General features: G+C 33.5%; 1 protein-coding gene across 1 annotated transcript; it reads left to right on the forward strand.

The window, feature by feature from the left end:
* Positions 1-4,166: 4,166 nt before the first annotated feature.
* LOC139863065 (uncharacterized protein At4g00950-like) lies at positions 4,167-8,927 on the forward strand. The gene is made up of 2 exons (XM_071851710.1): positions 4,167-4,886; positions 8,658-8,927. The coding sequence occupies exons 1-2, from the start codon at positions 4,191-4,193 to the stop codon at positions 8,730-8,732; spliced, it is 771 nt and encodes a 256-aa protein (XP_071707811.1). The 5' UTR covers positions 4,167-4,190; the 3' UTR covers positions 8,733-8,927.
* Positions 8,928-25,874: the final 16,947 nt, after the last annotated feature.

Consider the following 25,874-nt stretch of genomic DNA (forward strand, 5'->3'; position numbering starts at 1 on the left):
TATGAACTCATGTCGTGTTACATATGATTAAGCACTTATCTCTTTTGTGTCATCATCAAAACAGAGTGATTAACTTTTGAATATTATAATTGGATTCTCAACCAACATTCTCCCCTTTTTTGATGATGACAAATATATGAGTAAGTGTTTACTTATGTAAGCCGACATAAGTGTTAACATCACTTACCATACACTTTCTCCCCCTTTTGTCGAAGCAAAAAGGTTAGCTCCCCCTAAACTAAGTGCGTCTTAGAGTAATGCTCCCCCTTAAATCTTACATAGCGGTAGATAATTAGTCCACACATAAGTCATAATATCAAGTAAGGAGTGATATGAACTCAACGAGCTGGATAAACCTTCAATCAAGGGTTAATGCACACACATAATAATATATAGCAAGCTTAAGAATCATTGTGTGTCATAGATAACAAAGATAGTGGAGTGAGTACTTTGACCAATATATGTGATCGTTAGAGAGCATGTAAGATCAAAAGTGTGTATGAAGCACCATATATCAGAGTTAATGAATAGTATAGCATGAATGTGTGATATAACATGTAGTGAGCAGAAGCCTTAGTATATCATGCAACATTATCATTAAGTACCAACATTACTCCACTAGTTCTACCAATTTTAGGCATATATAAAAACAAGTAGGTTTAAGCAAGCATGTAGAACCATATAGCATAGCATGGTATACATATTGCGCATAGCACAATGTGGAGACATAAGTGAGAGTAGCATGCAAAAGCTAATGAGATCAATTGTCACACATACATTCATGCATAACAATCATATTTATAATCTTAGATGCAAGAGCATGAGACTAAGTTCAAACAAGCATGTTAAAACACAAGCATAACATAGCATGACAAACAATTAAGAGCATCACATGTAATCATATCATGCAACACTATATATACTAATATAGTAGTTTCAACAAGCATGTAAGGACACAGGCATGACATACATATGGCACATATCATAAGCATAGCATGTCAAGCAATAGTGATCAATAAGACATATATGATAAGTCGAAGCGTTATCCACATGATAAGTTATCACTGGAAAAAATCATACACTAAGTTTCAAGTTATTCAACTAGGAGCATATCTCTTTGTATACTTAGTGATGAACATATATATAACCTAAACATATAGAGCATGATAATATTTTACTTGTAATGATCAAAGCTAAATTGGTGTTCAAATAATCACTTATTAGGTTGACTAGTCCAAATTTAGCATGAGGGTCCACACATATATGAGTTTCGGAAGAAGTGGTACCTTAATCGAGGAAAGTTTGTTTCATCCATAAGCCTTGAGCACATGATTTTTCAATTGGTATATACTAGACTTTGCCTTGAGCAAATACACTACTCTTCTAACTAGTAGCTATCCATCATTATCCGAATCTCCAAGGCACATGATATTCATGATGCATAAAACGCTTTAGATTTCTCTAAATATCCTTTTGGTTCGAAAGTGTGACATATTTGGACTTTCCTTTGCTTAGGTGATGAGCATAGCAGTGCGTTTGAAGTCTCACAAACATTGTTAGAAATATATGCATACATAGAACTCAAGAATAATTATAGTAAGCATATATCACATCAAAAACAAGCAATCGTGCATAATAAGCTCAATTAGAATTCACATCATAAGTAACAATCATGCATAGTAAGCAAGTAATCATGATAATCAAATAGAGGCATGTTCCATAGCATGAATTTTGATGAGCATATTCATAACCTAAATAACTAGACCGGGAAGGCATTTAACTCGTAATTCATATCAAAATATGATATACGTTAAATCACTACTTATTTAGTTATATTTTCAAATATAGCCCCAGAGTGCACTTAAGTGATATAGTGTAACAAGCAATCATAGAATTCATGGCAAGCAAGCTAATATCAAATTACTTATCAGGCATTCAATAATTATGATCTAAGACAGTTATTATCATGTCAACATATGTTAACTTTACTATGAATAATGCTAACTAGTGAGTTCATTGTGAGTTCTAATCTAGCAACTAGAGCAAACGGCCTGCCACACGGCCAGATCAACCGAGCACAGCAAATGGGCACAGCTGGCAAACGGCCCTGCAAACGGCTTGCCAAACGGTCTGCCAGCCGTTTGCAGGTAAATTTCAAGTCTATTTAAAGGGGTCATCCATTTTTACACACACTTCAATGCACTTCTTTCTCTCTCTTTCTACAATATTAGTCATACTTTCAAAGTCTTCAACTCCGTGCGGGAAACCTAGTACCCAGAGAAGAACGCCGAAGATTGTATTAGGAGCGGTCTGGAGTTTGAAGTTGTCACTTTTGTATTCGGAACTCTTTTAATCTACTGGTACTTCTATCCTTTGTCTTTATATAATGTTTTCCATTATTATGCTTTGTGATATTGTTACCATGATTAGCGAGTAGTTATCTTTAGTGTATATTATAATGTAGTCAGTTATAATGCCGAAATAATATTATGGCATGTGTATGTTGTCGAGATGCTTTTCGATTATGCTTTAAACTCAATCGCTTTTCCAACTAATAGAACGTAGTTATTGACTCTGTTATTGGGAAGTCGCGAACCCCGATTCAAAGTACATTATATGTGTCACTCCTTGGTAAGAGAAGTCTATCGGATACAACGTAAGTTTGACTGAGGCACACCGGTTGTAGTAAGTCCGCCGAGCTTTGGATTCCGATTGAGGACTCTTTCGTAGTGAAACATATAACTAGACCCCTAGTACATTGTCGGTTCTAGACCATGCTAGTGTAGTCACCAAGCATATAAACTTCGTAAGTGCACGCTGAAGCACAACAGTTGTTGTAAGTTGTACCTCTGCTAAGTAAGGCCATGGAACCCGATCAGTGCTGATTAGTACACTTCACCATAACGTGGTCTCAAGCATTGCACCCCGCTTGAGGGATTATTGGTTAATTAAGGAACTGTTTGTTTAAACTCATAAAGGATTGGACCGTTAGGATAACCGAACTTGTTCATGGAAGTCAAAACCCGACTTGGCCATGGTGTTCTTTATGGTTAAACTCTTTTAAGGGCCTAACTATCTTTTAAACCCAATCATTAACGAAAGCATTGAAGCACATCACGTCTCTCGGATATGGAAAACCCTGTATTCTATTATGCTTAAGAAAGTTTAGACCTTTGTGGAATGTTAATGCGTCACCCACCCGAGTCGCTCAATTGGATGAGCCTTCTGAACGTGTATGCCTGTAGTAAGACTGCACGGACGTCGGGGATAAGGGACGTTGCTTTCTATTCAGAATCTTCAAGCCTATCACATTACCCAATGACATGTCTTATGACAGGGGCGTTTAGGACTAGTGTAATGAATACAAGGTCACTGCATATTCATGAGCCATCATTCCATAATCTCGGCAAAGTAACTGACGAAATCATAGCATGCACTTGTTTTAACCTTATCTGAATTACAAATTTTATCGTATATACTTTACTTTATCTTATAAACTAGAAAACCCAAAAATTAGGTAACAAACCACTACTCATGCACCTTAGAATTATCTTAAGCTTTAAATATAGGTTCGATTCTACTGATATCTTAAAAATACGACTCTAGGTCATAATTTCCTTACTCATAATAAGGATTAGTAAGATTTAGGCCCCGCTAAATATAAATTTAAAACTATGCTCCATCTCTTGGTAGTTGATTCTGACGCCTTGCGGCCTAACGACACCGCAGAAACAAAACCGTCCGTTTCGGCATATCAACCATCCGAGTGGCAGACATCCCGAATGGCAGGCAGAGCGGGCTGAAATCTTAAAATACGAGTAGGTTTCCAAGGTCACTTCATAAATTAGGTAATACCCTGAAAATTTTAAGAGAAGAAACTCAAACTTTAAAACTCTCACTCACATTCAACACACCAAGTGTTAGGTGTACCACTAAATCACGAACGCTGTATATAGTTACTCCTATTTCAATACATTTTTCTATTTGCCAAAAAAATCTCAACGTCACGCTGAAGTCACGTGACACATAGTAGTGTGGGTCCCCGTTTCTGTATCCATGACGTACATAAACTATCACATACACACACAGTCGCCCCAAATACACTATTCTCCTATAAAGTATAAACCACTCTTTCTTCCTTTCATTTTCACTCATTTCTATCTCAAACAGAAAACACACACACAAACAAAATGGGATCCGAATCCAATGCAGAATCCGACCCAAATACCACACCCAGACTCCCTCTCTTTTCCATGACACCACATGACCTTCATCACGAACCATCAGGTATGTTAACTCCACCACTCCAAACCTCAGCTTCAGTTCCATTTCGTTGGGAAGAACAACCAGGTAAACCCAGACCCTGTACGGACATAATCATCGCTCCAACCCGACCCGAAAACAGATCCTTGGACCTTCCTCCAAGGCTAGCCATCGTAGATTCCAACATTATGACTAAAATACCCTCGCCAACAACCGTGTTAGACGGCCCTTCTGGTGAGGGTATATCTGTCTTTTCATCACGTTCATTTAGATTTACCACTACTACTAAAGGAGAACGACGTCGTATGGGGTCGTTTGACAGTAATTATAGCGGTGGGTGGAGTCCTAATGATGATGAGCTGTTACTTAGTGGTGGTAACAGTAAGTTAAATAGTCATGTTCGGAGTAAAAGTAAAAGGTTTATATTTGGGTCATTTAGGTTGAATGGTGCTCATAAAACAAAGAGTAAAAATGATGATGATAGTGATGCCAATAAGGGTAGTTTTGTCATTTCACCATCATCAGTTTCTGATATTCTGTATACTGGTTATTTTGAGGAGAATAAAAGGAAAAAGATGAAGAGAAATTCAAGTTTGTCAAAAGTCACCAAGTCCAACTTTTGGGTAAGTTTCTATTTTGTGTTAGGTACAATTTTAATTGATTTATTTTAATCTCTAGCTTCTTAGTAGCACTATATCTTTAATATACAAAAAATTGTTTTAATAAACAATTTTATTTTAATAACATACTATCTCGGTCCCAAATTTATTGTTTCAAAAAACATGCAATTTAAAAAAAAAATACAAGACACATTACTTTTTTGTTAACGTTACAATTTTACCACTTATTTTTTATCTATCATTTTATCTTACGTGTGTAAAGTAAGGGCACAAAGTAACTTTATCACATTATTATTTTTAATTTATGAAATTGAACAATTAATTTGAATTTGAGACATTCATAAAAGGAATAATGGACAATAGATATTATACCCTGAGTATACTACTCCGTAACTATCTTAATTACCTATCTTAATTACCTGTACTTTTTTTTGTTGAATAATAATTATAATTAGATACTTATTTAATAACTTTAAAATAGGTTATATTATTAACAATTTAACATGCATATCTCATTTAATTAAACTTTAGTTAAAAGAATTAGTGTTTGATTAGGTACATTTAGTTGTAAATCAAATGCATAACATGTATATTCATTATTGAGCTGCTTTTTTGATCAATATAAGCTTGTTATAATTTGGTTTTTTCTTTCACTCAAGTTGAATAAAAAGTTAATTAATGTATATGGTAGATGTGTTTACATTGTAGTTTCAATCTTGTTTGTTATTATTGCCATGTAATATTATGTTGACTGTTAGGTACATTTGTGTATTACAGCATAAATTCTTTAATTTATAAACAATTAATCTAAAGTACTTTAAAGTGAACTTGTTTTAAAATCATTTTGTAATTACTAGTGGTGCCGTCTTAATTGACTATTTGCGTTTTGTTTGATTTATATTATTTTAGTTCAAAATTTTAATTTTAATAAATATATTACTCCGTAATATTACTGATTACTGAGTCAACAATAAAAAAGGTACAATAAGCAGAAATCAATGGTGAATTAGTGGGACCCAAAAAAAGGTTACAGGTGGGACCATGCTGTTTTATGCAAAAAATGTCAATCATATATACGCTGGCATCAGACGGCATGCACGCCACTCACTCTACCGTCGAATATTATATATATATTCATTTAGAAAATGTTAGGCTCAAATAGGAAAAAAAAAAAAAAAAAGAAAGAAAAATCATCTTAAAATTGAGTATCGTTGTTGTTATTCTTTCAACTTGAAATTAAATTAATAAACATTAATTTTATAATTTAATTAACATTCTTTATATAAATAAATTTTATCATTAACGTAACGATCACATAACTTTCGGTCTATAGATTTAGTTGATGCCCATATTAAAATGGTTGGTCAAAATAACAAGAGAATATACATGGAAAATAAATAGAATGATTGGTCACGTTTCACGCTATATACTGGATTTATGAAATGATCTCGGGAGTTACTCCGACCCATATTTTGGGATTTCGGTCCTAAGATCGGATACATAAGATCGGATACAGTTCAGGTTTCTGTTCAAAAGTGCATGTGTATGTAAAAAATGATCGTGTGAGTGGGTTAATCTTTGTCAGTGATTTCAAATACTTGCTTTAAAAAAATAGAAATTATATGTCAATATTATAAAGTATATGATTATGTACGGAAATTATGTGTCAAAATTATGGAGTATATGATTATTATGTACAATTTTTTTTTTTTTTTGAAAGGCAACATATTTTATTACTCAAAAAAACATCACATTACAAAACAGATATCGACACAAACAGATACCGACAAAGGAGTATCAAGTATCATCCCTCCAAAAAAATTTGAATTATTACTACTCCATCCGTCTCTTATTGATAGTTCAGTATTCTATTTTAAACTGTCTAAAATTAATAGTTAATTTTCATATATAGATAAGAATAATAAGCGATTATGCTTTTAATGTATGTGAATAGGATTTAAAGAGAAAAAGAGTATGGATAAAATTGAAAAATAAACAGAAAGTATTTTATCTTTATGACATTTTCTTAAAGTGTGTATTTTTTTATATGAGCTATTAATATGGGATGCAGAGAGTAATAATTAAGCATGTGTATGCAATTATCTAATTTGTTTTGATATATTCTGGCTCATTTAAAGAATATGAGTTATAAATTTTGTTTAGAATTATTTTTATTTATAATTGACAACTCTTTTAGTTTCCTTTAAAAATAGTAATTGAGATATGTGAAACCAAATGATTTATAAAATAATCACAATTGCTTTTGTAGATATGTAATTGAATTACTTACTTTCAATTATATCAACTACATTGGTCCTATAAACTTATTTGATTTTGATTTGCATATATATTCCACTTTTTTTTTTTCAAAAGGCAAACACAATCATATCAAGAATATTCACGGACTATTTACAAATAGTCTACCCATATTTGAACTCACAACTTCAAGTTGATGGGTTACTATGATATTACTAGGTCGATGCCCATTTGATTGATATTGATATATATATTTAATTTGATATATGTTATTGTTAGGTTAATTTGCGTATATATATATTTAGTTTGGTATATGTTATTGTTAATTGTGTTCGTTGACTTTGTTATCATTTTTTCTCTTTTTGTTTTGGCAAAAATAAAAGAACTTGAAATAATGGGGACATTTATCAAAAGATGAAAAACCCGCGAACGTACAAACGAGGAACCAAAACAACCAAACTCCAACTCAATAGCAACAAGAAAACAAAACATGTTAAACCTAACCACCTAAAAAAAAAATAATAAAAAAAAAACACGAAGCTGAGAAGCAACGAGACCTAACCTTAACAACTAAACAGGACATGAAGTGAAACGAGTAGCTACAACATAAACAAATCCTGAGGGGGAGTTTTAGTTGGTTGAGTGGTAAAAAACCTTGAAAAAAAGTCTCAGTTGGTTGTGAGTATGTATCATTGAAAAAATAGGTGCAGGTTCAAATCCTGAGGGGGGAGTTTTCTTCAAGGTTGTGCCTCTGGTATCCTTCACTTTGTGCGGGCCAAGCAGTTAACCTAAAGCATTCCGGGTACACTTTGCGCGATGGATGCGAAGAGTTTCTTCCTAACGGGTGCATGGATGGCAAATGAGAGGATTCGATGCCGAAATTGCCGTTCTAAAAAAAAAAAACATAAACAACAAAACAAGATGCCAACTAAAACACAAAGACGCCCAAAAAATAAAAAAGACACAACCAAACTATCTCTTATTGCGCGGAGAAGGAGAAACTTCTTCGTATCCGTTCATAAAAGATTTGAACTATTTCAATTCACTGCCTTGAAACTTCTTCCTTTTTTCTTCAATTTATATTATTAAATAAATCCAATGTATATTTTTCTAAAGAGAAATTTTACACTCATTTAAATTTTACACAAATATTGTTATCTAGAATTTGATACGACTTAAGAAGTTACCTATTAAATGTATCCAAAAATATGTATATTTTTTGTTATTAAAGCAAATATGTTTTACGCATAATTCTTGTAGTTTCAATGTTTCATTTATTAGATTAGTAGCCTTAAATATTCATTCATTCATATTCATCTATATGTTCTTTAAAAGAAATTAGGTGTCTACAATAATGATCTCCCCAACTCAATAAAAATGTTAAACTCCGTCATTGTGTACCGTAGTAAAATTTGCTAGTAATATATTTGTTGAGTATGTACTACTTTGATTATATGTTACAATACAATTACAATGTAGTATAAGGGTTAGCTTTACTAATGGTTTTGTTTCCTCTAGGCGGCACTTTACGCAGGATTTAAGCAAGTTGTTCCATGGAAGAAGAAACCTGCCAAGGAAAGCTTCACTCATTGATTCGACTACTTATAAACCATTTCATCGTATTCTTCTAGAATTAAAATCGGTTATGTATGTTGAATTGGAAGAGATGTTTCCATGGGATCTTGATGCTAAACGTGTATGTATTTATCTATGTAATATTATTTTTATTGTGATTGTGATGTGATTATGTTTGTAAGTTTTGCGGTATATATATATACTATCAAGATTAGCATATGTTTTTTAAGGCATTTTTATAATATACTATATTCATATAAGGTTTATAAATCAACGTAAAAATTAAGCTACACTTTAAGATAATATTTTCGTGATATTTTATACTTTGTAATAGATTGTCGTATGTAAAAATCGCATTTTTAAGTCAACACTATATAAAGATGACAAATTTGTAAATGGGTAATGATATTTTCAAATCTATAATGGATATAGAATCACATGAGTGTATTAATATACCCTTATACATGTTTTATGTTAGAACTTTTCTCTGAGTATTTTGAAAGCATCAAATTAAGTTGGAACTATCAAATATAGATTTGAAAATATCACCTCTTTATATATGAAAATAAAATATATAGATAAATACACATGCTTGAACATAATTCTAAAAGTATTATCGATTAATAAAGGGTGATAATACTCTTTTTTCATAAATCTCAAAAATATTCTCCTTAATGAATTATGATGTGTGTGTATATTATTCACAATTTTAATGGATTTTTCTTTGTAAATATTATTAGTTTATAATTCATGACCATCACGAAATTATAAGTTAAGTAACTAATAATAATAATAAAATAGAAAGAACGTAAAAATAAATTTTATTTGTATTACTATTTATCAAATTAATAAATGAAATTTAAATAATTGTTGAAATTCAAATCAGTGGTTGATTGATGAATAAGATAAATATGACATTATATAATTCAAATAAATGTTTGAAACTCAAAGTATAAACTCATTTTAACGTTAATATTTTAATCTAAGTTTTCTTGAATTTAACAGTTCTCTTAAATACAATTAAACACAAGAGCCCAAGAGGGGTAGATTCTGCCGTGAAGGTTCTATCAAACGTCAAGGATGAAGGGCCTAATCCATGGCCCAATAGAATTAAGAGTTAGCACATGTTTGGCAAAATCAGTCATATCAAATAAACTAAATTGGTCGGGCCACCTAATTTATTGGCTTCTTGGTTTATATATTTGAGTAAGTATTTATAATCGGCTGTAAATAATATTCCATACACATTAAAATATTCATACGCTACTAATATGTTATATTGTACAATATATAAATCAATTTTAATTGTGTACAGATAATTTTTGATGATGTATGGACCACACCGTTTATAATCTAGCTATTTATTTGTACATCCCTTTTTTGTTAAAAGAAAAACAATGAAAACAAAATGAAAGAAAGAAAAAGAGAGTAAAGTGTAATATATATATATATATATATATATATATATATATATATATATATATATATATATATATATATATATATATATATATATATATATATATATATATATATATATATATATTTATATATATATATATATATATACACGAGAAATCTACCTACACTACTAAGACGTCAAGATTCAAGACAAACATATTAATTAACTAAAAACATGGGGGGAGAGAGAGAGAGAGAGAGAGAGAGAGAGAGAGAGAGAGAGAGGGAGGTGAGGCGAGAGAGAGGGAGTGCTACAGCGACTGCTTTTTCGAAGGGAAGCTATGGCGGCACCAGAAGGGAATGGACGGAACAACGATGGGATTACGGTGGTAACAGCTACAAGGATCGATTCGACGGGGCTAACAAGATCCGATTGACATCGATTATGTTCTTCAACTTTCCAGAAATCTGGGAAGTGGCTGAGTTATGGGTGATGTTTAAGAAATTCGAGTTTGTGAGGGATGTGTATTTAGCTAGGAAACGACTGAAAAATGGTCACCGATTTGGTTTTGTGAGGTTTGAAGGAATAAAGATGCAGAAGATCATCTAACTAAGTTAAAAAAAAAAGTACAAATTTGGGATGGGGATTAAAAGCTTTCAAGGCACACGATAGAAAGGATCCTTCTAGCAATGACAATGACAACCTTGCTGGTAGGGATAGGAAGGCCAAAGGGTCAGAGGTTGTGTGGAGAATGAATGTGTCAAAGGAAGCAAAATGCGATGAGAGAAACTTTTTGGAGGTAGTCAAGAATAAGATGAGAGAGCAACATGATGAGGCACCTAGTAACACAAATTTTAACGGCAACAAGAAATCACACAAGCAGGCTGGTTCAAACAGTAACAATAACACCAATGGCAACAAAGAGTCATGGGAGCAGACTGGTTTTAATGGAAATAATAACACTACTAATCAGTACGGGCCTCAAAAAACTAGGGTGATGAAGATCGATGTTGATAATGAAAACGACAAGATACTAGAGAAAGCGTTGATTGGGGAAATCGAGAATATTGATTTACTTGACCAACTCAAGAAGCTTTGTGAAGCAGAAGGGTTAATAGAGTTCGATCTAAAGTACATCGGCAGGTTAGATGTTGTGATCATAGCTCATACATCTCAAAACTTGCTATAGAATGATCATCATGGAGTCAAACGCTGGATAGAAAACCTAAGGAAGTGGGATAACAATCATGTTACTTCAAGGAGAATAACCTGGCTCAATATTTTCGGGGTACCTTTTAAGTGCTGGAACGAAAAGACCTTCAGGAAAATTGAGAGCTGGTGGGGAAAGGTTTTAGATATGGAAAATTTCAGAATGGAGGGTGATCAAAATCTAATATCTGGTCGGGTTCAACTGAAACTTTTAGGGATCGATTTTATCAATGAAACTGTGATGGTGAAACACGGTAACAGTGGGTTCTACGCTAAGGTCATAGAAGATTTCAAAGACATAGTCCAAATAGATCTTGAGGATGACGAAACCGAATCATTATTGGCTGAAGAACCGAAAAATCAAGAGGATGAAGATTGCGATAGGGAGGGGGAATCGTCTGAAGAAGTAGATGAGCTTTTTCCGGTACTGATGGAACATTCAAGCAACAAAGGTAACTCTAAAAAAATGGAAACTGAAGAGTCCTTTTTTCACGTGTCAGGGGAGTCAACAGGTTCCCAAAAAGATGATGGCGTAATTAATAACAAGCGTGAGTTTTCTGGCAGCCCTAATAATGATTGTTCACATTCTCCAAGAAAAAAGTCGGGAAGTTTCCCTAGGGATGAGAATTCAAGTAATGATAAATATAAGTTTTCGAGGGTAAATGATTCTTTTGGAGAGTTGGGCCAGAATGCATGCAATGGTGGGCCTGCTGGGTGTAAGATCCTGTTTTCACAGAAGGTTGGGACGCCGTCCAGATTATGGGATGTCGTCCCAGTGTGAAGGACTGGACGCCATCCAAATGGTCTGGCAGGCCAGGTGTCTTGTTTTTAGATATTTAAATGGGTATTTTGGTAATTTCATATGGGGGCCGAATTTAAAGCCCTAGATCAGTTTTTGGAGAATCATTTACTCCATCTACAACCACCACACCTCTTCCACTTAAATTCTAGAGAGAGAGAGAGTGTGTGTGTTTCTTGTGTGAGAAAGCTCAAATCGAAGAGGAAGAAGCTTGTTTAGGGTTAGAGCTCGAGTATTAAAGTTGTTCATCTCCTCACTAGCTACATTTTAATTGTAGTGGTAAGTCTTAACCTTGATTTCCTTGTTTTAATTGTTTAAAGGGTTGGGGTTTGGGTTATAGATGAGCATAAAACCCATTTGCTAGTGATTTGGGGGTTTTCGGGTAAGTTTGGGTCATGAGGACTCAAAGACGACCAACCTAGGGTTTTGAAATGTTAAGATGTGTTTATGGGTCTTAAATGTTAGTAAATCACTAGCACATTTAGTGTTTAAAGTGAATGGGTGTATTTGGGTTTGTTAGTAACGCAAATGAGCGTGTTAACCTTGAAATGGGTCAAATGAGTCTTTGATGACCTAAGTGGGTTAATGGGTGTGAAAATGAGATAAACTTGTGTAAAAAGGTGTATTAAGACCATAATTGAAGTATTGGTAAGGGTTTGACATAATCCCGACCTAGTGTTAGAATGAATGGTGCAAATGGGTCACGTTTGCACTATGGGCCGAATGACACTAGAATGGCGAATAAGTTGGCTGACCAACTTGAATGAATGATTGATATATGTGCATAATGAAATAGGTACGTTACCTTGAAGTTGCGAGCTTGGTTTATCAATCCACCAAAGGCGTAAGGTGAGTGGAATAATTATGCGTGTACGTATATAATGTATTTATTTGTGTAGTATGAATGTGCATTGTCGCGGTGTTCAAGACACCACATTCTAAGTAACGAGTAGTATTGTCGCGGTGTTCAAGACACTACTCACTGTTTGATTGACATGTGGTATTGTCGCGGTGTTTAAGACACCACATTGTCATGGGAGTGGGTGCCGCGGTGTTCAAGGCACCACTCACTGTTTTGATTGACATGTGGAATCGACGCGGTGTTCAAGACGCCACATTGTCATGGGGCTGAGTTAGTCGCGTTGTTCAAGACATCACCCGGGAGATTAGTGATTACGCGGTGTTTAAGTAACACTAATGGATGTTATGAACTCCGACGGTCTTTTATGAACACTGTTCCCTAGTGCGATTGGTTAACCATGGTTGTATGAATTTTTGTATTAGCATATTTAATTGTGAACTATATGCTATTGGTATTGCTAGCTCATTGTGAATTGCGGATATTGGTATATGCTTAATGTTTTGCATAGTTGTCGAATTGCTAGCTTGTGTGCGGTATTGTGTAAGTGATGCAAGTAAGTAGGTTATATATGTATATGTATAACTATTGCACTCACTAAGCTTTAGCTTACCCTCTCGTTGTTTATCCTTTTTAGGCTCGGGCTTGGATAAAGGCAAAGGTATTCAATTGGATTAGTGGTCTCCCGCTTGTTTTGATTGGGGATGCTTTTGGGTGATTAGTTTTTGAAATTTGATCGAGATTGGGTAGTTTAACCCCAAACACCGTGCTCTAGGTGTCGTTTAAAATTTAAACTCTTAAGGTCGAAACTTGTATTTTGAACGAAGTTCGTAAAATGGGACAATGTGGGCCCGGTGTTGTAAAACTCGTTTTGATGATGAAAATCTCTTAGTTTTACTTATTATAACATGTTGTGAAATGTGACGACCCAAAAATTTTCGACCAAATTTAAACTTAATCTTTATATGATTTCGACACGATAAGCAAAGTCTGTAATGTTGAGTCTCAAAATTTTGAACTAATTTAATATGATCATTTACCCTGTGACTATTCCCGACGAATCATGAACCTTTGAATTGTAAACGGAAATGTATATATACTAATTTGAAATTATAAAGTATAAATTTAAACTTTAGGATTAAATAAGTAAAATAATATGCAAAATATTAAAGTTGTAAATCTATATATAAACATATGTGATTTCTATACATAATAATTATTTTATGTAAATTGGAGTATATATTAAAATGTATAAGAATATAATCTTATCATTTTATTATTAATATAAGTATTATGATTATTATGATGTTTACGATTACGAATTAATGTTATAAAAGCCATAAGTCATTAGTTTAGAAATTGGATACGAAGATTATGATGATTATTATTAAAAGTATTCTTATTGTTAAAAATAGCATTATTAGTAAAATTATCATACTTACTAAAATTATCAATTTTTTTACACTATCATTATTCCTATTATTATTAGTATTATTTTGAAAGTTCCATCATTAATGATATTATTAATATTAATTCTATTATTATTAATACATTTATATTTAATATTTTTATATATTTATATTTTTAATGTATAATACAAAAATTTTAAAAAATTAAAAATCTATTTAACATTCCCATCAAACTTTATTTCCTTGTCTGGGATCTTGCTACAAAACGATCTCAACATTCATTACAGACAAAATCCGTTAAGCATCCAATTCTGCTTTTTATTTTATATTCTTTTTTCTGTCCTTTCCTGAATGCTGGAGCGTAAATGTCGATTTCATAGTCCATACCCAACAAAAATCGATCATATCATAATAATGCTTCAATTAACCGATTACTGCCTATATATGATACCATTTAACTAGCTGTAAAGGGAAATTTAAAAACAAAAAGAAATAAAGAAAGCAAAATTTTATCTTTCAACTTCTGCTATTCCTGTCTTCATCTCTATTCGAAGACCACCCAAATACAACTATTTCATCATCATCTTCGATCACCAAACAACACCCGACTTCACCAAACTACTATCACCCATAAACCAAACATTTTCTTTTGTTGTTGCTGTCAAAAACTCAACCAGGACATCGGTCACCTTATCCACACTTGGAAAACCTTCCAACACCACATCATCAAGACCTTCCACCACCATCTCCATCATTTAAACACCAACACCGAATCAAACCATGTTCATTTTTGTTGCCTTTCTTTTTTGCTGGAATCGATCAGCTACTTCTGTTTTCTATATGTTAAACCATTACCACCGAACTGTTAATGTTCTAATTCAACCATCGAGCACCATTTTATCACCAATTCATCGTAAAACCACTTGTTTACTATTTACTCGAGCCATTTGTTGCTGCTACCAAGCTTACGCATGTGTTTGATCTCAACCACATTAAGAATCCATCAAACCCAGTTATTATTTCGGGCGGACTGCAAACATCACCACCCTTCATCCACCGGTTCATCACCATTAAATAACCATCACCTTCCATCATTATCATTCACTTAAAACATCACCACAAGGATGCAAACCCGTCATCACATATGCAATCACTGTTCGAGAAAATCATCACCACCACCTCGATCATTTTGCAGCTGACAATCCGTTTTCTGCTGCAACTTCGTAAACTATTCATTATATTTCTCTTCTTTTTTATTCTTTCTTTTTCTTCTCTGCTACTGTTATTGCAAGATTGGTGACAAGGAAATAAATACATAATGATAATGATGATGAAGATAATATATTGTTTGATGATGGTGATGTTAATCGTTTACTGTTTCCACTTTGGCTTGTCTCTTTTACTTAAAAAGGAATCACATAAATTGACAAAGTGTTAGTGGCACACTCACATTTTGTCTACTACAATATTTATTTAATTCTTTGTTTCAATCGAGCATATTGTGGAACTAGGTCAGGATATAGAAACGAATTTTATTGAGTTTTTAAGAGCTGGTGAAATTAATTGGGCTATGTTAACATGATTGGGCCGTGAACTTCATTTTAGTTATTGGGCTACTCCTTGCCAAAACCAACGATTCTATTTTGATCCTTGATCAATGGCAAACAAAACACATACATAATAATGATGAAGATAAGATGATTATGGTTATGATGTTAAAGTGAGAAAGTTATAGATGATGATTATGATCATAAAAGATAACAAAATAATATTAGATGATGAGCATAATGATTCATTAGAATGATGATTAGGATCATGATGATGGAAAGAAGAATGATAATGATGATTGTCGTTATAGTTATGATGATGAGTATATGGTACATATGATAACGACAATAGATGATGATGATCTGTGGTTATGATGATTATATTATATTATGAAGCTACGGGATTATACATATTAATTAGATTATCGGTTGGGTTAAAACTAGAATCTACGAACGATCCATTGGTATGGGAGTGTGTTAGGGGAACGAGAGGTCACGGGTTCGAGCCCGTGCAGTGGCATTTTTTTTTAGGAAACTTGTTACTTTGAGGTAGTACACTTAATCTTTATTATTATTATTATTATTATTATTATTATTATTATTATTATTATTATTATTATTATTATTATTATTATTATTATTATTATTATTATTATTATTATTAAACATTGTTATTAGGGATAAGCTAATTATTATAATTACCATCATTAACACAATTAAATGTTAGTATTATCATTGTTGTTACTAAGTATTATCATTATTAATAAAGTTATTATTATTATTATTATTATTATTAGTAAATCACTATTTTCAAAACTATCATCTTAACAAATAAATAATTTGTATAAAAAAAATATAGTTACTACATATACTATAACTATGTTAATATTACATATACATTATATATATTAAACCTAATAACATCGTTTGCATAGATATTTACATATAACAAATTTTTGATTTAACAATATAATACTAATTATATAGATATATATGTATTAGCATAACTATATGTATAAATATTAATATACAAAATAAATATATATATATATATATATATATATATATATATATATATATATATATATATATAACCTTGGAAATAACAAATATATTACTAAATTAAATAGGTAATATATATATAAACTAGTTTGATTGTTATTACATGTTAATTATATGTGTTAATATATACACTTGATATAGGTTCATGAATCCGAGGTCAACCCTACACTTGTTAAATGTCGTCATATGTATTTTTACTACAAAATACAGTATGGTGAGTTCATTTGCTCCCTTTTTTTCTTTACATTTTTGGGACTGAGAATACATGCGCTGTTTTATAAATATTTTATTAAATGCTTTTGAAATATATTTCTGAACTGAGAATACTTGAAATGCTTTTATAAATGTTTGATGAGATAGACATAAGCAAAACATTCCTCGAATGAATTATTATGCAGACAGAAGTTCTGCAGATTATTATTGGACGTTATAATTGCCACTAATTGTTGTGAATATTTCCCCTGATTATTATTGCTTGGTAACCTAAGAATTAGAAATGGGTATGGCCCTAATTCACGCGAATCCTAAAGGTAGCTACCGGGTTTAACACCCCCACCTAGAATGTTCACTAGACGGAAGGGTTAGTGGGTGTGGTGTTTAGTACTTCGAAGTTTATATGATTATTATACAGACGAGATGTTCTGTTTTGGGGATATTATTATGCGCATTATATGTTAAGGTCGGTTACCAAGCCAAGCAATGAAAGTAAAGTGAATGTTATGTATCGAGAGAATGATTTTATACACAGGTTATGTGTATGTTATTTTTGTGCAAAAGATATGTGTACGGTTACTAAGATTTATGAAAGATGATTTCATACACGAGAAAGGTGTACTGTATTTAAAAGATATTGCATGTACATTACAGGTGGGTATAGGATTCGGGCCCATTTGTACCATGCAGCATTTAAATCATGTGGTCTATCAAAATGATGAATTTTTTATTTTATGATAAACTTATGAACTCACCAACCTTTTGGTTGACACTTTAAAGCATGTTTATTCTCAGGTATGAAAGAAATCTTCCGCTGTGCATTTGCTCATATTAGAGATATTACTTGGAGTCATTCATGACATATTTCAAAAGACGTTGCATTCGAGTCGTCGAGTTCATCAAGATTATTATTAAGTCAATTATAGTTGGAGGTATTATGAAATAGTATGCTTGCCATCAAATTTCGATGTAAAGAAAGTTTGTATTTTAAAAACGAATGCAATGTTTGTAAAATGTATCATATAGAGGTCAATTACCTCGCGATGTAACCAAATGTAATGTATTCGTCCTGATGGATTAGGACGGTTCGTTAGAGTTGGTATCAGAGCGGTGGTCTTAGTGAACCAGGTCTTGCATTAGTGTGTCTAACTGATAGTTGTTTAGATGCATTAGTTGGTCTGGACTTCGAACGTGTCTGCATGTCAAAAGTTTTGCTTATCATTTAGTATCGAAAATTATTTGCTTATCATCCTTAAAGTCTAGACACGTCTTACTGCCTCTATTGCATAGACAGTGTATAGATAAATTCATATCTTAACGTATCTGTTATTGTTACCTTTGCCTGACAACTTCCGTAGATTCCTCCGTAACTTATGGGATTTTAGTATTATATATGCATATGTAAACTATGTATTGCAGGGTACTAATCTACATCCTATAATCTATTTCTTATCGAAAATCTTTCATCTGATCGTACGAGATGAATCCCTCAACCAGTTCTAGTCTCTCAGATTCCGATATCTATTCTGATAGTTATTCCGACAGCTATTCCGACATGGATATTCATCTAAGCTTCGGAAGCAGCGTCACCCGAATGAATCAACTAATCAGCCATCCCCAATTCATCTGATGGGTTCGTAGTTGACTTAACCGATGGAGATGAGAAGAAGACAATCCTTTCCATCCACCACATTCCCCTCTTGGCGAAGAATCTGAAACACTTACCGGTGAACCTGTTCGAAACATCATTTTCTCTCTCAGAGTATCTCGTCATGATTATATACTATCTCACATTTTAGACCATATTCATCCACTCATTTCGACCAACAATCATCCCGGAGTAATAGAAGAAGTCAACGAGCTTCGCGCCCGTGTTGTAGCCTTGAAAAATATGGTGCAAAATGTACCGGTTGCAGCAACATCACCGGCACCAACAGTACCATCAATAAACAGCACCAGTACCATCAACAATCCATACCTCAATACCTCATTATGTACCTCGAATGTAATCATCTTTCTACGTATCATTCTACATCAATTATCTTCATTCTTCATGCCGATTATGTAATCTCTAATGTTTTAGAGGTTATGTATTCTAGTTCTAACGGTAAATCAAATGAGATTAATATCATATTAACTCATTAAATCCTTGATTACATCTGAGGAAAATATATATGTAAGTATATTTTCATAAAGATTGTAATTAAAAATTCTTTTGTACAAACTGTTAATGGTGAAAATATTTTAACGGGTAGGTAATACCCTAGAAATATTTAGATTTCACATTAAAAAGTTACACTGTACATTCTTCGAATCTGATTCAATAGTCATTTTACTATCCTACTTACATCCACCGATCTACAAATCCGTTCACCACAGAATAACCATTTTCATCCAATTTCATATTTAGATTTTGATTTATCAGAATCCAACAAGTGGCATAATGAAGAAAACATTGGACAAAATTAAATTTGTTAGAAACAAACAAATTAACTATGAGAAATTTTGTTAAGAATCCACGCTAACTATTCCTAGCTAACTGTTAATTCTGTATCACATTTTATTTATCGCAATTTATTTATCGCAATTTATATTCTCGCAATTTTATTTATCGTCATTTAATTTCTGTTATTTATTTTACGCACTTTAAATATCGGGACACGTATACAAGGTTTTGACATATCATATCGACGCATCTATATATATATTATTTGGAATAACCATAGACACTCTATATGCAGTAATGCTGGAGTTAGCTATACAGGGTTGAGGTTGATTCTACAATAATATATATAGTTTGAGTTGTGATCGAGTCTGAGACATGTATACGGGTCACGATACGTATTAATTAATTCGAATATTATATATTAAGCTATATATGAATTATTGGACTGTTAACTGTGGACTATCAACTGTGGACTGCCGACATTGGACAATTAAAATGAATTAAAATATTGTTTATAACATATGAAACTAAACAATTCTTCAAGTTTGCCACTTGATTTCATCTTAAACCTCATTTGTATCTTGACGATTACAATCTGCGTTCAAACCTTTCATGATACTTGAAAACACCTCAATCGAGAGGATGAACCAACCGCACTTCATCTACGAAAGAAAAGATTTATGCATATAGTTATGCACCTGAGAAACTCTCGGCAACTGAGTAAAAGTTTAACACGTAGCCGCGTCATATCCTTTGGCATTTATTAGCAAAAATAACTTTGCGATTCTTTTTCAAAAGTAGCCAATTTTGTCACAACTCCAACAAATCAACTTCGACTTTTCATTCGAAACAACCTTATTATAACCTTGATATATATGCGTGCTCTTTTATTGTTACCGGGGAACCTTTTATATTCCACCATATTACCATGAGCGTTTAATCATCTAAAAACACAATTCTCCTGAAACCATCTCGGATTGATAACCGATGATTCAGATATCATAGCACTAAATGCAGAGGAAACAGAAAAAGTGTAGATGGTCTAAACGTCCAAAAGTTTGATGATAAAAAAAAGAGTGTTAGGAATGCTCGATAGAAAATTTGGTATTGAAAAATAGATTGAGCAAACCATGAAGGAGACCAAGGCCAAATATAAGGATTATACCATATATTCAAAGAATCCAGGTAATTCTGGATCCGATAAAACCTTCAACGAATATCTTGCTCCGTACTCATGTTAAAAAAAAAAAAAACTTGCGGAAAATTTTTTCTTCATAAACTTCGAACTTAGAAATTCCAAAATATCATCATAAATATCTTTGATATTTCTGAGGATATTTTCATAAATATTCTCGTTCGAAATTATATACCCTTCGTGCTATCTGTAAATTATTATATTGGAAATCTCTGTAAAATCTAAGTATAAACTATGAATGAATTCTGAAGTAGTGTTGGGAACTGAAGCATGAGTTAGTATAATATAATGACACTTGATCAACGTGATTATATTACAGTAAGTCATGATGAGTTTCTGAATGGAACGTGATGATTCACAGACCATAGCGTCATCATGTGTCATGTTACATAACTCTTTCATTTTGCTTAACTTCTGAACACATCAAGATAGTATATTCTTGATAGTTCTATTCTCAGTGTAACACCCCAGCTTAACATGACCACAATATTGTCCGCTTTGCCCGCAGGCGCACGGCTTTTTTTTTTGGCGACCACACACGAGAAGCACTTTCCCAGGAGGTCACCCATCCTGGTAGTGCTCTCGCCCGAGCACGCTTAACCACAACGTACTCGCACTTCTACTCAGCCTGTGATCCCAAAACGCGCTGTGTCATTTAAGCGTGAGTATTACCTTATAATCCCATGATCACTCATGTTCGTGGGTGATGTGGGATTTGCCTAGGGTATTACATTCACCCCCCCCTCAGGGACTCATCGTCCTCGATGAGGTTTGCCCCACCACCCCCAACGGCATATGAGTGGCTCTGATACCATTCTGTAACACCCCAGCTTAACATGACCACAATATTGTCCGCTTTGCCCGCAGGCGCACGGCTTTTTCTTGGCGACCACACACGAGAAGCACTTTCCCAGGAGGTCACCCATCCTGGTAGTGCTCTCGCCCGAGCACGCTTAACCGCAGCGTACTCACACATCTGCTCTGCCTGTGGTCCCAAAACGCGTTGTGTCATTTAAGCGTAAGTATTACCTTATAATCCCATGATCACTCATGTCCGTGGGCGATGTGGGATTTGCCTAGGGTGTTACATTACCTTAATATCATATCAAATATTAAAAGTCTGTTACATATATAAAAACCATGTGTTACGTTAAGCAAAGACACTAGTAACAAAAGACACGACATCAGAGTTTCGACTTGTCAAACATATCATCCCGCATCCCATCTTCACCCTGGTATCTAACAAGCAATCGTACTGAACCTGCAAGAGTGGAAATGTGGGGGATTAGCACAACTGCTAAGTGAATGGAACTATCTAACAGCTAAGCATACAGTATCAAACATGCCAGGTCATTTATTGCTACATGAGTCAGCAAACAACTAATAGCAACACAAGGATCGGCGGCTTGTACGGGCACACGACTCGTAGCTGATCGGGCTACAATCTACCGATAGTCCCTCCTACCGGATCACCTACATAACCGTCCAGACGCAATGCGTGCGTCCTTCTATGCTATATTGAACATCCGTAGGACTTGGACCCAACCTAGCCTGGCCTCGGTTGACCTCGTGTGGACCCCACCTAGCCTAGCCTCAGTGGAATCCCCAGCTAGCCTTTTCTCACTGGTGCTCACAAAATAGTGCACAGAGATCACACAACATCAAGGCAAACTATCTAGTGCATATAGGCATACAACGCTAACTATGCATGGCACTCGGCTATCAACAGTATAAACTAACAGTAGCATCGCTTGCTACTCTATACTATAACCGGAGATAGTCCCACTCACCGATCGTCGGCAACTCGGTAGTCTAATGTCACCGAGTCTTCTCCTCGTTTGTATCCCCTGAGAATAAACACTGAACAAGTTAGTAAACCGCACCACATTTACTAATTATATCTCGTTCTATATATATATATATATATATATATATATATATATATATATATATATATATATATATATATATATATATATATATATATATATATATATATATATATAACGCCTAAACCCATTCGAACGGGTCGCAAGCAAAACGGTTAATCAACACATATATGCACACTTATATATATGTATACATATATATACATATATATACACACTCTTACATATATACACTTCTATATACCCTAAACATGTCCAAACGAGCGGGTCATGAGCCACACGGGTGGTCAAACAACATACACAAACCATAAAGCCAAGATACGAACAACCGAGCTGCGCACCACGCCAAGCCACTGCGCGCCACGCGGGCGAACAGCAATAAAACAACGGCGGACAACAGCTATTAAGCTGCAACAGCAGCTGAAAACAGCAGCAGCAAAAGCTGTACATCAGGTAGAGAAACAGCAGCAGCAAACGCTGCTGTCTAGCTGGGTTTCGACCCCAAAATTTATGTTTCGAGCAGCGTTTTAGACAATAAATATATTCACAATGATACACAACATATATACAATATTTAACTAGCATCTAACAAGTTAAATGACACACTTATGAACAAGATTTAACAGAAATTATACACATAAGCCTATTAAAACCCAAGTCAAAAGCAACAAATGGGTCACGAGCTAAATGGGTAACCAATACCTTATAAGCACACTTAAACATATACATACACTTATATAATCATATAAGTCAATTAAATGGGTCAACGGTCAATACGGGCGATAGCGTATATATATATATATATACACACACACATATAATCATACATATATATTTATACGAAATGCCTAACACCGTTTGACCGGGTCACGAGTAAAATTAGTAATCCACAAAAGTCCGCATTTACCACTTATAACCAAATTTATAGACTAACAAATGGGTCACGATAAAAACAAGCACTCCTAAATTAATATGAATGGATCGGGGTCTAAACGGGTAACCAAAACACCTCACACACCAAAAAAAAAATGCAAACCACCGCCACCAACCGCCAACCGCCACCACTGGCCACCAGCTGCCGCCAGCAGCCGTGGTGGCAGCCCACCGAATAGCAGCAACAGCAGCTTTTAGCTGTTGTCCACCCTTTAGTGCACCCCTAAATTTGGTGTTTCTTGCAATTTAAGTCCAAAAACAAGTGTACATACAATCACTAATAATTATCTAACATCAATCTAGCATTTAACAAGTAATTTCATCACCAAATTCAAAGAATCAAACATCAATTGCATCATTTTATATAACTAATCATAAACCCTAAATTAATATAAAAGAATCACAAAAAAAAAGACAAACCTTGTTGCTAGATGATTTAAGAAGCAAGAAGACATGAATTAAAGCTAGCAATTCTTTCAATTCCTTCATTAATCAAAACTAGGGTTTCAAGGTGGTGGTAATTGGTTCGTGACAGAAAGAGAGCAAGAGGGAGAGGGAAAGAACTACCACTTTAAGCTAGTAATTAACTTACTTCATCATCTTAATCAATTTGGAAATTATGATTCATGTATGTGTGTGGTGTTTAATCGATAGAAACAAGGGGAGGGAAGAAAAACCACGAACAGTACCATATAAAAAAAGAGGGGCGGTTTTTGCTGCAAAATGGGTAATAAATCACTTATCCGATAAAACACGGGTATTTACCTGATTTCAAAAACGCAACCCACCACAGTCGGGAGCCCAAACGAAGTCCAAATTTAATAAATAAAATATCTCCGAGACCCTTGTCACAAAGCGCACTCGTTGAACTAATAATTAATTAAATACACCCAATAATTAAATAATTCACTAAAATACATTTTAATACGCAAAAAGAACAAATACGTAATTTCACCTAGGCCCGACACTAGGATGTTACACTCAGTGATTCTGGTAATTTGACAAATCAAATCGTGCCATTACGTTCTTTCTTGTTTAGAACATTAAGTTCATTCGAAGTTCCATACTTACAAATTCTGGACCGTTACTCGCTTTACTAAAGATCGAGAAGATAATAAAAAGGCAAAGAGCTCCAAGATATAACAGAAAATATAAAGCCCAATAACAACACGGAGGTTACAAACCGTGGATATTAATACGAATAGAAATATAAAGACACGGTAGAATTAAGAATTGTATCACCCCAAGGTAATAGTAGAAGTAAACAGATTTTTCTGGTGGAAGATTGAAAAGAAGGATGACAGAAATGATAATTAGGAAAATATCAAGGATTAGAACGGGATTAAGCATTTTCACAATCTTTTGGATGTAGGAACTAAGAAAGATAGCATAGGAATGGTGAGAATAATGGAACGGAAGAGTTTAATTTATAATAGAAATATCAGACAGAGTAATCGAGGCAGATCACTGTATTTAATTATAGAGATCTTAATTTTCTTATTCGCCGAAGAATCAAATCTTTTAGATTTCGAAGATTCTCTTTAAATCCCTTGAATTTCGGAATTCAAATGTGACAACGTCAAAAGTTAGGACGAAACTTTATTCTTTTGTGATAGCTTCACTCGTACTCTTTGAGTAGTCGAATTATCTTATCCATATTACTCAACAGTAATAAAACTCTAATTATCAGCTCATATTCGTCATGAAAACATTCTTATTGTTAGCCATGACGACCTCACTCAAATTTTGGGACAAAATTTATTTAACGGGTAGGTACTGTGACGACCCGGAAATTTTCGACCAAATTTAAACTTAATCTTTATATGATTTCGACACGATAAGCAATGTCTGTAATGTTGAGTCTCAAAATTTTGAACTATTTTAATATGATCATTTACCCTGTGAATATTCCCGACGAATCATGAACCTTTAAATTATAAACGGAAATGTATATATACTAATTTGAAATTATAAAATATAAATTTAAACATTAGGATTAAATAAGTAAAATAATATGCAAAATAATAAAGTTTTAAATCTATATATAAACATATGTGGTTTCAATACATAATAATTATTTTATGTAAATTGGAGTATATATTAAAATGTATAAGAATATAATCTTATCATTTTATTATTAATATAAGTATTATGATTATTATGAGGTTTACGATTACGAATTAATGTTATAAAAGCC

This window comes from Rutidosis leptorrhynchoides, chromosome 8 (genome assembly GCF_046630445.1).
Source record: "Rutidosis leptorrhynchoides isolate AG116_Rl617_1_P2 chromosome 8, CSIRO_AGI_Rlap_v1, whole genome shotgun sequence".
Lineage (NCBI taxonomy): Eukaryota > Viridiplantae > Streptophyta > Magnoliopsida > Asterales > Asteraceae > Rutidosis > Rutidosis leptorrhynchoides.